The 16,416-nt window shown below is 32.1% G+C and overlaps 2 protein-coding genes across 10 annotated transcripts in view; both read right to left on the bottom strand.

Moving 5' to 3' along the window:
* Positions 1–16,416, bottom strand: part of LOC130665417 (glutamate receptor ionotropic, NMDA 2B) — a 1,452,633-nt gene that overhangs the window by 380,855 nt on the left and 1,055,362 nt on the right. The gene's annotated exons all lie outside the window — the stretch shown is intronic.
* LOC130665418 (uncharacterized) lies at positions 3,249–5,362 on the bottom strand. Its single transcript, XM_057465787.1, has 3 exons — positions 5,245–5,362; positions 3,761–5,062; positions 3,249–3,646 (listed from the first exon to the last, which is right to left on the bottom strand). The coding sequence occupies exons 1-2, from the start codon at positions 5,288–5,290 to the stop codon at positions 4,401–4,403; spliced, it is 708 nt and encodes a 235-aa protein (XP_057321770.1). The 5' UTR covers positions 5,291–5,362; the 3' UTR covers positions 3,249–3,646; positions 3,761–4,400.

The raw sequence follows: 16,416 nt of genomic DNA, 5'->3' as shown, positions 1-16,416 counted from the left end.
TAAACTCTCATTAATGGCATTTAATTGATCATTCGACAGTCTCTGATTTTTTGGACCATTACACCAGCGAAGCAAAAGTCGCTTCGTTACTCCTAAACATATTAAGTGCTGATAATCTAGAGGAATTTGTGATACCATACCAAAATTCAAATCAAGAAGCAGAGATTCTCCCAGGTGGTAATCCTCTTGCTGCTGATTTCGAAACGACTCATCTGTTCGAAGAGGGTTATTAATCTCCGGAAAGTTTACATAACCATCCCACTCTCTTTCCTGAATACATTTAGAATAACCAAAATATCCACTATGGGATTTCGTCAGTGTCAAATATGCTCGGGCTGAGGCATCACAAATGATTGCGTTAAGTCGAATATCAATTTATTATTGTTAATTATGATCCTATTGTTTTGTAAGTCTTTCATTTCATCAACAAAGGGATTAATACAAACATTAAAATTATTGGGCTTCGAAAAGCCATGGAAAAGGCCGATCAAAAATGGTTCCGTATAAAAATCCGCTTTAATCGCAGCTAGCAGAGGCCAAAATTGACTATTAGATGATTTAGAGAACGACATCCCATCACAATTAAGTTGAATTAAAATAATATCAGGATTGACTTCGTAGTATTTATTGAGAGAACGAATCAATCCGTTTGTAATTCCAAAATGAAAAGACGAACCACTATTGCCATGAATAATTTTTCCTGTGACATCACGAGGGGTTTTCATTAGAGTCCTTACATCTTTTTCTAACTCGCCTTGATGTCCATGATTTCGAAATATCAAAATCAAAATATTTGCAGCTTTCTGAGATATACTATTCTCTGATAACCAAAATCGTCAATCTTCTGATGAATTATTTGTTGCAGTCGATCCATCTTCTCGATAAAATTGTACACATTCTAGTTCATTTAGTCCTTCAGTTCTATTATCCACTATTGGAAGATTAATATTCTCAGCATCTACTTCATTTTGATGATCCTTGTGTTGTTCAGCAAAATTATGACCACCGTTTTCACTTGTATAAGATGAATCAGTACTCACCACTGAAACACTGTTTACAGTATCTGATGAATTATTATCTTCTGTTGGAATTGAATAATTCTCTTGATGATTGCAAATTTTTTTCGTTCTTGATGAGGTATTAATTTCATCATTGATCATCTGATAAATTCTTCTTTTGCTCATAAATCTTATTGGCTTAGGCATCTTGTTGTTTTATACAAATTACCCAAAAATTTTCAACTGTCTGAAATCAAAAATAACAAATTTGTTTTATTAAATTGTTTCTTGTAAATTGAGAATTAATATAGGAATTTAGACAAGAGCAAAATATTATGTGGAATTTTAGTCGTAGTATGATAAATAATAATAACTGAATATTTCAACCCTATTAGTAATAAAAACCAATAACAAAAGTTTACAAAAAAATTTTATGATGTGATCTGGAGAATTAAAGTCAATATTTCAGGTTTTTATTTACGTTAAAATTACAGTTAAGTGTAAAAATTAAATATTGAAACTTATTGAAGACCCGTAACAATTTTTAAGAATTTAAATAAATAGACGGATGAAAACATTGGTATTATACTTTTAAAAATTGAATATCCAGACACTATAAAAAATTGTCATTGCACGTTATAACATATTTTTATTATATAGGAAAAGAAATTAAATAATTTATGGATATTCAAATTATATTTGTTTTGTCCGCCGCTTAGATTCAAATTAATTATCCGGGATTTCTCCCTTTGGTAGCGATAGAAGAATTTAACGAGCGATTTGGAGGATGCGGACAACAGTAAAGAATACGAGGAAGGTTTTCACTTCCTATATTTATTATTTAATGTGGGTTTTTCGAAGAGTACGAACCCAAACGCCTTCGAGCTTGATCACGTTGCATTTATAAATCGATCAATAGAGAGAAAATGTTTTAAATGTCTCTCACTTACCTTGAGATGATTCTTTCTTCTAACACGGCAGGCTTTCATCCCTCCAGAACTTTGCAGCTCACTCGGCCTCCTCCTGCGTGGATTTGGTTGAATAGGCGCGGCTGGGGTTGTAGGATAAAATCTTATGTGCTACTTTCGAATGAAACTCTGAAGATTGAAGTTATGATCTCTAGTCTTTTTATTAAACGTTTCAATTACAATATTTTTAATTGAACTTCACTTATACACTATACTTTTCACAAATTTTTAGAATACAATTTTATTGTATTATGCGTCTTTGTTGGGCCCGAAGGCTATTATGCGCAGAACTGAATCGACTCGAGATTGGATTACAATTTATTTTTGATTTTGTATCACTATTCAATCGAACCGAATTTTTAATAGTTGTTTGAGAATTTTTAGTAGATAATTTGGATTCAGTTATTGACTTTTCAACGCAAACGCGGATTCCTGCAATAACTGAATTGATTAGAATTTTAATTTAAAGATCTTACTGACTTTTCGACGCAAACGCGGATTCCTGCAGTAAGATTAAATGATTTTTATATAGATTTTTAATTTAAATATTCCCTATTGACTTTTCGACGCAAACGCGGATTCCTGCAATAAGATTCACGAAATTTTCGCGGTTTCGTTATTCGCGGTCCGTAGGGCAGCGTTGCCAACTCGAAATTCTTTAAGGTGGGAGATCGGGTACTACAAGTTAATAGTTTTCAACAAACCCTACTATGAAAAGTTGGTAGATCTACCACCCATACTTTTCAAGTCTTTTAGAGACCCTCCAATAAGAATCTAGCATCCTGAATTTACTTTTCGATTGGATAAGACATATTTAAACTATTTTTATCAGAAATCCAATGATAAAACAGAATTACAGGCCGCCAATATTCAAAATATCATTAGAAAATAGTCATAATTGAAAAACGAATAATTATGAGTCAATGACTTCAATCAAATCATAGTTTATACGTCACTTACAGATAGTAGTAACTAATATTGATGTTGTAATTTACAACTTGTAAAACTAAGTTTAATTAAACATTGATAACACTCTCTAATATCAACCTCAAAATAAAAAATAGATCTTGTCAGATCACAGAAATAATTAAATAATAATATTCAATAACTTTGATTCTAGAAGCGGAATAAAAGAGCTGTACTTTAATGTTGTAGTGGTTTAAGTCGATTAAAAATTGCGGATAATATACAAACTGAGCTTGTATTGTTTTATTCAATAATAATTAAAAAAATTTATACTTATTTAACAATTATTAAAATTGTAAGTATAAAAAGCTGCCTTATTATTTTATTCTTTAAAAGAATACACATTTTTATTAAATAATTTATAATGCTCTTCAGTCGGTGTAGGTTGCTCAGTATTCTTATTTATAAATCTTTTTGTGTGCAGTAATCCCTACAGAGTATCAGTGGATAGATTGTTTCGACTACTAGTTTTCAATAAGTTAACTGCTGAAAACAATCTCTCGACATTAGCACTGCTGTGTGGAAGAACAAGCAATTTCCTTACGAACTGGCTCAATAATGGAAACATCTGTGTATCACCTCCTTTTCTCATTTGAGATATGTGATGCCAGAAGTCTTCAACTTTGATATTTTGCTCAGCTTTAAAAGGAAGAGTTGTATTGCGTAAGAGCCTCCATTCTCTATCTAACTCAGTTAAGTTTGTAGGACATAAATCTAAACAGAAAAATATCGCAGTTGTTAATCGTTGTATATATTCGAATTTTGACAAATGTAAATCTATTTAAAATTTAAGATGTACTGTTCAATATTCACAGTAATTTTATTTACCTGGAAACAATTTTTTTCAAATGCGCAATAGATTTTACAGATTGTTTTCGCTCAATTAAATATTGAGGATTAAGAAAATGCAGATTCTTCAATCGCTGTCTTTCTAAATCTTGGAACGGGAAGCGATCTCTTATTTCTGTAATACTTGTAACATAAAAAAGAATGCATTTTTCTCTAAATTGCTGGATTTCCTCTTACCCCATACTACGATAAAAGTCCTCTTGCAATAACAAAGCTGAAATATGACCTCCCAAGTATACGTCTTCAATAGGTAGATGATTTTCTCTTGACTCGTAATCTAAATTTAGGATTTTACTTTCCAAACTTGCAGAATGATCTTTACTTCTGGCTCTCTCTTCATCAGTCAACTCCATTTGCTCTGGCTTAATAAAACATTCTAATAGTGTTTTGTAAGTCGAAAAAATTTGTTCATACAAGATAAATAGTTTTGGTTTTTCGGATTGCATTTCTTTGTTCAAGTCATGAAAGTAAGTTAAAACGAAACTCAAAAACTCTAAGTACAATTCTGTCGAAGGAGCCATACATTTTTCGAAAATCGAATTTGCAGCAAGTAATCGGTCAAGCAAAACAGCACTTTGAAAATACAATTTTAGTGCAGGTAGTTGCTGTAAAAGCCTTCTTACAACTGGAAGTAAGAAAGCCATCTTGTCTGTGATGGATGTAGGAGCTTATTGGGCTTAATATTCAAATGATTTTGAAATTCTTTATAGTCGCCCAGTCGCTTAGGGCTGTTCTTCGAATAGCTGTAACCATCTCTCGCGAAATCTTCTACCCTTCGTAGCAACGATCGACAAGCATTAGAAGCACATAGATGGAAGGAATGACAAATACACTTCATCAAAAATAAATTTGGTATATCTTTTGCGAATAGGGCAGCTAAAGAATGATGTCGTCCAAACATATTATTGGCTCCATCGAACGCATAACCTATCATATTCTCTTTATAGGGAATATTCTCTTTTTCGGAAAAATCCTTGCAGGCTTGATGCAATGCAACGGCGGTACAATCTGTTACAGGTATCAAACTCAAGAAATTATCTTGAACATTAAAATCCATTGCAGTTCTTACAACAAGAGCCATGTGTTTAGTAGTCGATCGATCTGTGCTCTCATCAACTATTAATGAGAATTTTTCTTTTCGCAATCGGTCTACTAATTCTTCATATGAAACTTTTCCAGTGACATTAGTTATTATTGCATGTGCTTTTGTTCTTCCAAAGGTGATATGTTTTGCTAGTTCCGAATCTGGACAAACCGACTGAACAAGATTCTTTAGATCATCTAAAAAAACATAATACGCATATTGATTATAACTAATTCATCACAATAACAATGATAATAATAATAATAATAATAATAATAATAATAATAATAATAATAATAATAATAATAATAATAACACATTGTAAAATGAATAAGATGTAAAAAGAAATCGATGTGAAAAAGTAATAAATCAGCATTACCGGCGATGTTGAATGGGAGGTTATTTTTGGCTAAAAAACATGCCATTTTTATTTCTCCTGACTTGACTTTTTCTTCAAAAGACTTTGATGTCGACTGACTAAATACACTTGTAATAGGCGGATGGTATACTATACCTAGGAAGTAAAAGAAAATTATAAAATCTAACGCAAACAGTGTAAATCAAGTGTAGCAATCAGATTATTTTAGCAGTAAGGGAGTTTTGAGAAAGAAACTAACACCAACACACCTTTAACATTATTTAAATGTTTTGTACTTTTAACATGCTTATTTAGAAGGAATTTTCCTCAACCACACTTTAAATCACATCCACATGCCTTACAGTGAAAATAATCATTTCCCTTACGACTTGCTATAACCCAACCTGCATATTCTGCTTCTTTTTCCCACAGCTGAGAATATTTTCGATTATAATGCATGTAAAATATTAACTTAAAAACTACATTAAATATTTATTTGCTAAATCGGGATGGTGAAAGAAATAATAATTCACTAATTTGGTGTATTGTTCATATTTAATAAAAATAATCACAGATAATAACATAGAGTACAAGAGTCGATCACGAATTTTATGAGAGCACTTATTAAACATTATTCGATTGCATTTGAGTTTAATTGAGTTAACATAAATTGCATGGCACCGTACACATGAAATATTATATGGGGCATTCCATGCCAAATCACCGAGGTTTCGGCCCGACCCCCTTCGATTTCGCTGAAAATTTTTTATCATTTTCTACCCTACCAAAGACATTTTCCTGAATTTTTTCAGATTTTTTTACCCAACCCAAAAAAAGTTACGAATTTTAAAAAAAAAAACGCTCTTTTTTTTTCAAATTGCTGTAACTTTGACACAAATTGACATTTTGGCACTTTTTTTTTCTGAAAAATTTTGTTTTTAATTGTAGTTTTCAGAAAAAAATACAAAAAATTTTTCGGAAGTCACGATATATAAAATATTTCAGTTTTTTCAATAAAACCGTAATTTTTTCGAAGTCGGAAACCTTCGATTCTCAATTTTTTTGTCTCAAAAAAAACTTCAACCAAGACAGTATTGGACCCCGCCATTCCCATTTTGTGCCGACTTTCCTTTACATTTTTTTTTTTCGATTGAAATTAAAAAAATTTCTAAATTTGGCTTATTTTTTATGACTTTGCGCTGAAGTTTCTTTGGATTGTTTTTAAAAGCTCAGAAGTTGAATAAAATTGGACAATAACAACCGTAAAGTGTATTAGGGGCAAGAATTGATTTTTTCGGAAGAAAATTCCCAATTTTGAAATACAGTGAAACCTAAACCTACAATTAACCTTCTCACTAAGACAATTTATAGATGAACTCAGAAAAATATCGATAGCCCGAACTGAGAATCGAACCTAGACCATGTCGGTATCACGCCGAGTGCTCTACCAGTTGAGATATCCGGTACTATACTATATTCCGTTCAATTTGATCTAAAATTGTCTATAAGGCTATCGATATTTTTCTAAGTTTATCTATAAATTGTCTTAGTGAGAAGGTTAATTGTAGGTTTAGGTTTCACTGTATTTCAAAATTGGGAATTTTCTTCCGAAAAAATCAATTCTTGCCCCTAATACACTTTACGGTTGTTATTGTCCAATTTTATTCAACTTCTGAGCTTTTAAAAACAATCCAAAGAAACTTCAGCGCAAAGTCATAAAAAATAAGCCAAATTTAGAAATTTTTTTAATTTCAATCGAAAAAAAAAAATGTAAAGGAAAGTCGGCACAAAATGGGAATGGCGGGGTCCAATACTGTCTTGGTTGAAGTTTTTTTTGAGACAAAAAAATTGAGAATCGAAGGTTTCCGACTTCGAAAAAATTACGGTTTTATTGAAAAAACTGAAATATTTTATATATCGTGACTTCCGAAAAATTTTTTGTATTTTTTTCTGAAAACTACAATTAAAAACAAAATTTTTCAAAAAAAAAAAAGTGCCAAAATGTCAATTTGTGTCAAAGTTACAGCAATTTGAAAAAAAAGAGCGTTTTTTTTTCAAAAATTCGTAACTTTTTTTGGGTTGGGTAAAAAAATCTGAAAAAATTCAGAAAAATGTCTTTGGTAGGGTAGAAAATGATAAAAAATTTTCAGCGAAATCGAAGGGGGTCGGGCCGAAACCTCGGTGATTTGGCATGGAATGCCCCATATACATTATATATAGAGCGTAGTTGAATTGAAGATTGAGTTTTTTCGAGTTTAAATGAGTATGAGTTTTTATAATTTTACACGGCACCATACACGTGAATTAATAAATTACATAGAGCGCAGTAATGAATAAATTATTGACAATTAATGATTTACAAATATCACAAATATTTCGAGTATAAATTTAAGTCACAGATAATTTCAACACGCGACATATAGAGTATGAGTAAGAACCGAGTATAAACTAATAGATGCGTAGCGAGCCGAATCAGAACGTATAATAATTACTTTGCAGTCACAAATAAAAAGATATTGATTTTAGGGATTAAGTATGACTGGATGACTGAATGATGACATCAGTCACACCAGTTGACATCGAGTACGAGTAAATAATTAAGCAATGAGTAATGAAAGTAATTGTAAATTTAAAATAAATTATTTGTGGCTGCAAAGTCACGTGATGGCGAGTATATATATAGATATAGCCGGCAGGTTATTTTGACACGCGGTCAACACAAAAATGATCACAGATTTTATGAATTAAGCTGAGAATGTCAATGAAAAATATAGATAAATAACAATACCTGATGAATTAGCGAGTAGTGATCAAATTGATATAATCAATGAAGCACGATAATTTGCACGATGTAATTAATTATTATTATACTGATGGCACGTGGTGTTCTATACCAGGTGTTGTAGAATAATGCCAGTTGCTGCGTAGCTGACTATCGAGTTGAAATTCCGAGTATCAGAAGGCGCGTCGATAGCAGCACCTCTGGTATAGTAGAGCGTAGAGTTATCAAGTGTTTTGGCGCGAACATTTGATATTTACGCAACAATGCATCTTTTTTAATTTTCGAGGAGAAGAGTTTTCTTTGTTTCCACTTTCACTTTCACTCATTTTGATAGTGTTCAATTGAAACGTTTTAGGAATCAAATTATTTATTTGTTAATGGAATCGCGATAGATATATAGAGTGTAAACACAAATATATAGAATTCGTATGTAGAAAGATTAAGATCTAACGCCGCCATGATGTGACCTGGACATCAACCTGTAACGCCCTCTATTTTCGATTAAGTTCGATGAATCCATCAAAGGGTGAAAAAGCAAGAGAAAGATTACGAAAAATAAAAAAATTATAGTTTTAATAACATTTTCAGGGAGGTTTGATTTAAACTTTTTTAAAACTTCAAAAGTTGGTAGATTTTTGCTGAAAAGTGGTAGGTTTGATCACGGCACTAAAAGTTGGTAGACCTACCGAAAAGTAGGTAGAGTTGGCAACACTGCCGTAAGGCTCAAGATCATGAGATCTGATAGTCAATTAAGGCCCTGAGCCATGGTGCTCAGGCTATTTAAAAACTCTGATTGATGTTTGATGGGAGTAATTAAATTGTTGTCATTGGTGGAAAATGACGACAAGTTTTTATTTATTCGTCAATCGTTATTGCAAAAATCGTCGCGCTACTTTTATACGCATAAGTGATGGTAATACTGACGCTGCGTTTTCGCGTGCTTTTGTAAAGAGGAGTTTCGTAAATTTATTTATGAAATAAAATAAATTAAATAAAAAAATTTATTGGACATAACATATTCTTATTATTTTTTCTAAGAGCCAGTTTTTGAAACCAGGTTGATTATTTTATCCGGGTTTAATTATCATTGCAGGTATATTATTAGTATATAGATATATTAACAATATTAATTAAAACCTGGATAAAAATAAACTCGGATTGAAAAACTGGCCCTAAATACTTGGCTAGTTAGAAAAATCAAAAAATTTTTTAAAAGTGTCTGTGATTTAAAGTTATTTTACGTTTTAATTGAGCAGGTTAGATTTTAACTTTACTACATAAAAAAAATTTATAAAAAATGAAATATTCACAGTTGTATAAGAATAAAATATATTTAATTATTTTTCCATGCACTTCCACGTACGTTTTTCTTATAAACAACTAGATGCAATTATAAATATAAAACAATTAAATGTACACTAGTCCACTTTCATATTGAGAAAATGTGAATTGTCATCTTCGCCTTCAGCCTTGCGGTTCCCAATTTTCCCCGTCTCGTTGCCGTCTGAAACTACACAAGTCATAGTGACATGGTCACATGACTGATTGTTACGTCAACGCATGGCCGTAGGGGTGAAGTGGGGACGGTCCCGAGCCCTACGCCCGGGATTATCGGTCAATCACTTCGATCCTGGATCAATTAGCATTAAGACGTATAATTTAGTTTTACTGTCATATACTAGCAATTTATTTGCGACCTTGTTAATACGGATAACTACTTTGTAAATTGGGAAATTAACTTGCGTTCTAGTTGTATTACTAGCAACTCTCTTGCGATATACTTTACTGTCCAAGTTTACTAATTATTATAAATAAAGTTAGTTCAATTAAATGTTACTGTACGTTACCGGCGATATACTCGCAATATAAAATTATACTGTGCTACGCATCTGTCTGCATTACATCCAGCGCTTGCATTTTCTTGTAAGTAATTTTTATTATTATAATTGGCAATAAACAATCATTGCAATTGTTAATCATTCACTGTATCTATCATCTGTTCATCCTATTTATTTTCTATTTTACTGGTAAGATTATCGAATAGTCTCATAAAATAAATATTAATTAAGTTACAAATAGTAATTCGACTATTTATAAGAATAATCTATAATTATAATAAGCCATGAGGTGAGTTGATAAGCTTTTTTATACGTTGCCGAGTTTGGACAAGTGCGGGTTCTCACTTTGCAAGAACCCTAGCCCATTGCTCTGCCCTATAATTAAAAAATTCGTAAAGGCCAGCCTAAGCCAGGGATCAACCCGCGAATCCCGGTGGCTGCTGGTTAGAATCGCCAAGCAAAAAGGCGATTTGTCTCAATATATGTATGAAGCCTTGTGGTATATTTATAAATATTATGTTTATGAGCTCCACTAATGACAACAACTATATTTAAGTTGCGAAAATTTCGCTGTAGCCATTTCGCGCTCTTTTTCCGCAGGAACGAATTTATCTTATGCTGCCCAAGAGCACCATGAAAAATGCATTTTTACAGCAGGAAGTTACCAAGCGGCACAAAAATTTTTTTTGGTAATATTTTGTTGAATTCAAGTTGACAATTATTAATTTATGACTTCTTATTAAATAAAATATACCGAAAAGTCAACATTTTTTTATGTGACGCTTGGGTTAAAAAATGTTTTGCTTGCCCCCAGTATCAATATCCAGAGTGTTAGTCCATCATTGTTTACCCGCGTAAATTACATAAATACTTTAATTAAAAAATTCTAATCAGTTGCTTGTATAGTTGTGTCTACAAAATAGTTTTAATTCAGTAATTAATTATTAGCGGATGACAATTTATTTATATTCGATAAATAGCAGCCTTGATTTACTGACTAAAAATTGAATATAAATCAGCACAAGATTTAGTATAAGAACTCAAAAAAACTTTTATGAAAGCAAAGCGGTTTTAGAACACGAGGTAAACTGTACTAGAGCACGTTGAGAATTAGTATGATGAAACGATGGCGTCTTCCTTCGTTCCCGCTTAGAGGTGATGATGACAGCATGGCTGTCCCAGCGAATTTTCCCATTGGCTTAAAAGAGCGCCAACAGGAAGCAGTTAGTAGCTGATTTTTCTTATTGGTAGCTGAGCACGCCGTTATGAGACGAATTATCTTATTGGCCGACTAGTAGCGGGTTCTCATGCAGTTTTTACATGGTCATGAGCCATAATTGCAAGTGTCGGGCCCATATAGCGAGTGACCTGGCACTATTCTGACCTTGAAGTCAGTAGCGAGCTCGGCAACTCCCGGAATAGCGAAAATGCACGAAGGACTTGAAATTAATCAAGCTCGTGACTGAACAATAAATTTTTATCTAGTAAAAACACATTTTTCATATTATTTTATTATTTAAAGTTGAAAAATAATCTCATTGTCAATTATTTCTGTATTATTAAAAATAATACAGGCGGTAATATTAAAGATATTTTAATTTTAAATAGATTTCTGATGCTCTGAGTAATGCAAAGTAATTTTTAAAAAAATATTTACGTTTTTACAGTGAACAAGACTATGGCAGAACCATATGCAATAGTTTCTTTTATTGGACAAAACTTCTATTCTGAAATTCCAAGCAATTGGCATCTAAATTGCGATGAACCTGAAGGAAAAAAGATGACGTGACAATGGCCACCCTCATTTGCTAAAAATCTACAGCAAATGTTAAAACAGAGAGTCGAACCAAGTGCACAGTAAAAAATATTGTGTAAAATCAACACAGTTTGTGTGTTAAAAACGGTTGACACAAAATTTGTGTTGAAATTTCGACACAAACTTTGTGTAACCCCTTTTTAACACAAAGATTATGTTGAAATATCGCCACAAGAGGGCGCAAAGAATTCCACAGTAACCCCCAAAATGTATTAATAAAGAGTGTATAACACATTTTTAATGTTACAAAATAAAGTGACACAGACTTTGTGTTAGTTTAACACACTACAATTTTTAACACAAACCGTTTTCGACACAAATACACAATATTTTTTACTGTGTGATGATTGGCCTATTCATGAAATTAACATTTTAAGATATTGTAGTAAATAATTAAATTTTTAGACCTGCTAATTAAAAATTACAAAATAATTATGTCATAGTTGATAATTAGATAATTATCATAATCATTTCTGTTTAGATACTCTGGCTGCAGCAAGAAAAGCTGCCAAAGATTCGGAATATGAGTCAACGACCGAAAAACCATTAGGAAGAGGACTTAGATCGAAGCGACTTACTGCTGTTGCTGCGGCTGCTGTTAATTCAAAAAACAACATGGTACCTGATAGTTCTGATGAAGACAGCGATGATAGGATAACTAAACCAGGTGAGAAGAAATTATAATTCGTGTACCTTTATTTAACGAAAAAATTGTGCAATATCACATCCCGGTCTCGCTTTACAGCTTCTCAAATGCCTACGATGCCTTTGACCCCTGCAATTGAAGATCAGAGAAAGATTCCGTTTGTCGCAACAAAATCGCCGTCTGCGCGTAAAATGAATAAAACTAATGATGATCAATCGATAATATAATAAAATTTTGAAGACGAGTCAAGAACCACTGGTTCTGGACGCTATAATAATAATGAAAATAATGTTCCATCCGAATCGGAAAATGATGCTCCATCCGACTTAGGAAATGATGATAACGACGATGGCTTCAATATACTTAATGGTATTATTATTTCCTCAGAATGTTTCCACCTTTTGTATATTACTCAAAAATTAGTTTTAATTTGTGAATTTCATTGGTTTTAGCAAAGTTGAATAAGTGTTTAAGACTTCTGGGCGCATTAACGGTAGATGTGAAAGATCTAAAGCAACAAACGGCAGTTAATATTTGTGGGAATGCTTGTGATGTTAATAGTGAAACTGCTTCACAAATGAAAAAAGATCTGCCACTGAAATCAAGGGCAGAGGAGGATGCCATCGAAGAAAAACTGTCAAACTCACCGGATTATCGTCGACAATTTGTAAGTTCATGAATGTAATTTAATTACTTAATTTATTGCAGTTGGAATTAATAAATATTATGTTAGTGGTTAATTTGAATTTATAAATATTCGAGAAGCTGAAAACATGAGATAACCAAGATAATATTTTCTGTTTACGAATTGAGAATACGAAAACTATATAAATGTCTACATGTATATAATTGAAAATTACTTCAAAACCTTGCATTTGTAAAAACAAATCGATAATATTAGAAGTCGAATCCAGAATTAACTTTTCTATGCAGTTTTATACATGGTAAATGTTAATAAGTGGAACTGTATGTATTATCACAAAAGATTAATTATTTACTCTCTATTCTAAATCAAACAAAATTCTGATGCTAGTTTATGTAAAATAAAACAAAAATGAGATTTCTAAACTGATTTTTAGCTGACGAATTTTTGTATTCAAGATTAATAATATATAAATATTTATGCAGGTAAGAACTGTTCATCAGATTGGAGGAGCGAAAGGTAAATATTACACAGAGAGAGTACTTAATGCAATAATCTCGCAGTCATTTGCTACCGATAATACTTGAGAAGGAAAGAAGACAAAGTATAAAGTCAATAAGTTGAACTTAATTAACATTTGCGAAGGTTAGAAAGATTGAATGCATAATTGAAATTAACACTCGGCTGAAAACAAATATTTATGCTAATACAATAAATAATTATGTTCCAGAGGTAATATTGAAGAAATTTAGTACTTGGGACAGTGCTGAATTTTCCAAAGCTGGAACTAATTGGTTTCGATTAGGGAATCAGAGAGCAGATCAACAACCAAAACAAGTCAAAAAGAAAACTAAGCCTCCAAACAATAACATTACCGAACAATAAGAACTGACGAGTTTCCCGAGTAAGTGTGTTCAGTCACGAGCTTGATTAATTTCGAATCCTTCGTGCATTTTCGCTATTCCGGGAGTTGCCGAACTCGCTACTGACTTCAAGGTCAGAATAGTGCCGGTTCACTCGCTAGATGGGCCCGACACTTGCAATTTATTGCTCATGACCGTGTAAAAACTGTATGAGAACCCGCTACTAGCCGGCCAATAAGATAATTCGTATTATATTACCCGGCCAATCAGAAAATTCGTCTCTCATAATGGCGTGCTCGGCTGCCAATAAGAAAAATCAGCTACTAACTGCTTCCTGTTGGCGCGCTTTTAAGCCAATGGGAAAATTCGCTGGGACAGCCATGCTGTCATCATCTCCTTCAAGCGGGAACGAAGGAAGACGCCATCGTTTCATCATTCTATTCTACAACGTGCTCTAGTACAGTTTACCTCGTGTTTCTAAAACCGCTTCGCAAATAAAAAACTATTTCTTGTGTTCTAATACTAAATCTTGTGCTGATTTATATTCAATATTTAGTCAGTAAATTAAGGCTGTTATTTATTGAGTATAAATAATTTGTCATTCGCGGATAATTAATTAGTTAATTAATTTTACGTGATCGTAACCGCTATCGACCACGTGTCGACATTTTTAAACGTGATTTCTTTTCATTATAGTTGCATTCGCTCTCGCGTATATCTTGTGTTTGAATTCGCTATCAATAATTATTTCTAATAATAATTATCTGTAGAAAGTGTAAATAAATCTATAATTTATTCTTTAATAATTCTTGTGTAATTTTTAACTGTTCAAAACCTCACGCCTAAACCAGATCCATTCTGTTTCATTAGCTCACTTTACAAAGTGAATTAAAGCAAATTCACACAATATTCAGTCAATGTAAGATTTATACTAGTATACAATCCAAAAAGTGAAGATATTAATTTACTCAGTATTAGTATGACAGATAGAAAAATTCTCAATTTAAACTTGTAATTGTTACTATTTTCACTTTTTGGATTGTCATAATTACAGTAAAAATCAAAAAATTTTGTTTATTTTCTAAAATATAATATAATTCATGACTAAATAATTTAAAAAAAGTCATGTGATCAATAATCTACATAAAATTTATGTAGACATGTACAATTCAAAAAGTGAAAATATTTTTTTCAGTATTAGTATGACTGATTAAAAAATTCTATATCTAAATTGGTGATTGTTGATATTTTCACTTTTTGGACTGTCATAATTACAGTAAAATACAAAAAATTTTGTTTATTCTTTAAAATAAAATATAGTTGGTGACCAAATAATTTAAAAAAGTCGTGTGATAAGTAATCTACATAAAATTTATGTAGAAATGTACAATTTAAAGCGTCAAAATATTTTACTTAGTATTAGTATGACTGATTAAAAAATTCTATACTAAACTGGTGATTTTTGATATTTTCACTTTTTGGATTGTCATAATTGCAGTAAAATACAAAAAATTTTGTTTATTCTTTAAAATAAATCATAATTGGTGACTAAATAATTTAAGAAAGTCATGTGATAAAATTTATGTAGAAATGTACAATCCACAAAGTGAAATAGAGGCAACAGTCTCAGAGACGTTGTCAGAGAAGACCATTCCCGGACAACTACAGGAAACTCTCTTTACCAGGCGTCCGACCGGACCAGGTAAGCGAAGTTTCATATTCTCATGGAGGGTTGAGGGTCCCTACTCTGAGGCCTTCTGCCAAAGGGTGGTACGTGTTTTGAGCCGAGTAGGTGGGGGTTTGTTGGAGACCATTCACTTACCCTTTGGGAAGGGAGTTCGTATAGGGCCGACGGGGAAGTCAACCAGACACCCCTGATGCACCCGGGAGGGGGTAGACCCGCGAAACTAGACCGCGTAATTTTGGGTATGTGTGTGTCGTATGTTACTTGACCGCGTAAACCGTGATAATTTGTTTAAACTAATAGTAAACCGCGATAATCGGTTTAAATAATAAATAACCAAGATTATACATCATAAAAAACCGCGTTTAATTATTTATGTTAACTATTGTAAAGAGGTAGTAGAACAGGGCTTCAAGCCAATGTAAATTGATTAAATAAAATCCCAGTTTATTATTGTTTAAACCTGTGTTTCTTTTCTTTTTTTGGAAGGTTTTCTTCTTGTTTAAATGAAGTTTTTGTTTATTGTCTATATTGCAAAGACCCCTTTTTTTAACCCTGGACTCCGGCGAGCTAAATCCTAGCAAAAAGGGGTAGCTTTCAATTTGAATCTTTAATTTTACTAATTATAATTCAAATAATTAATTTTCTTGTTGATTTAATTAGTCATACTTTCTAAGTTACTAATTTCTTTAAACCAAATCCTGGTTCGTCTAAATCCTGAGTTTCTGGCGACATTTGAAATTGATTTGACTCTTTCTTTCGTTATCAATTTTATTTGTTTGCAAAATCAATTAATTAATTGTTCCTCGGACATTTTAATTTAAATCCAATTTTACCCGTTACAATCTAAATCACTTTTAGTAATTGAATTTTCATGCGGCTCATTTATTAACAACAATTCTATAAGCCTCGGAGATAAAA

This window comes from Microplitis mediator, chromosome 3, assembly GCF_029852145.1.
Source record: "Microplitis mediator isolate UGA2020A chromosome 3, iyMicMedi2.1, whole genome shotgun sequence".
NCBI lineage: Eukaryota > Metazoa > Arthropoda > Insecta > Hymenoptera > Braconidae > Microplitis > Microplitis mediator.
This window is presented reverse-complemented; position numbering and strand designations above follow the sequence as displayed.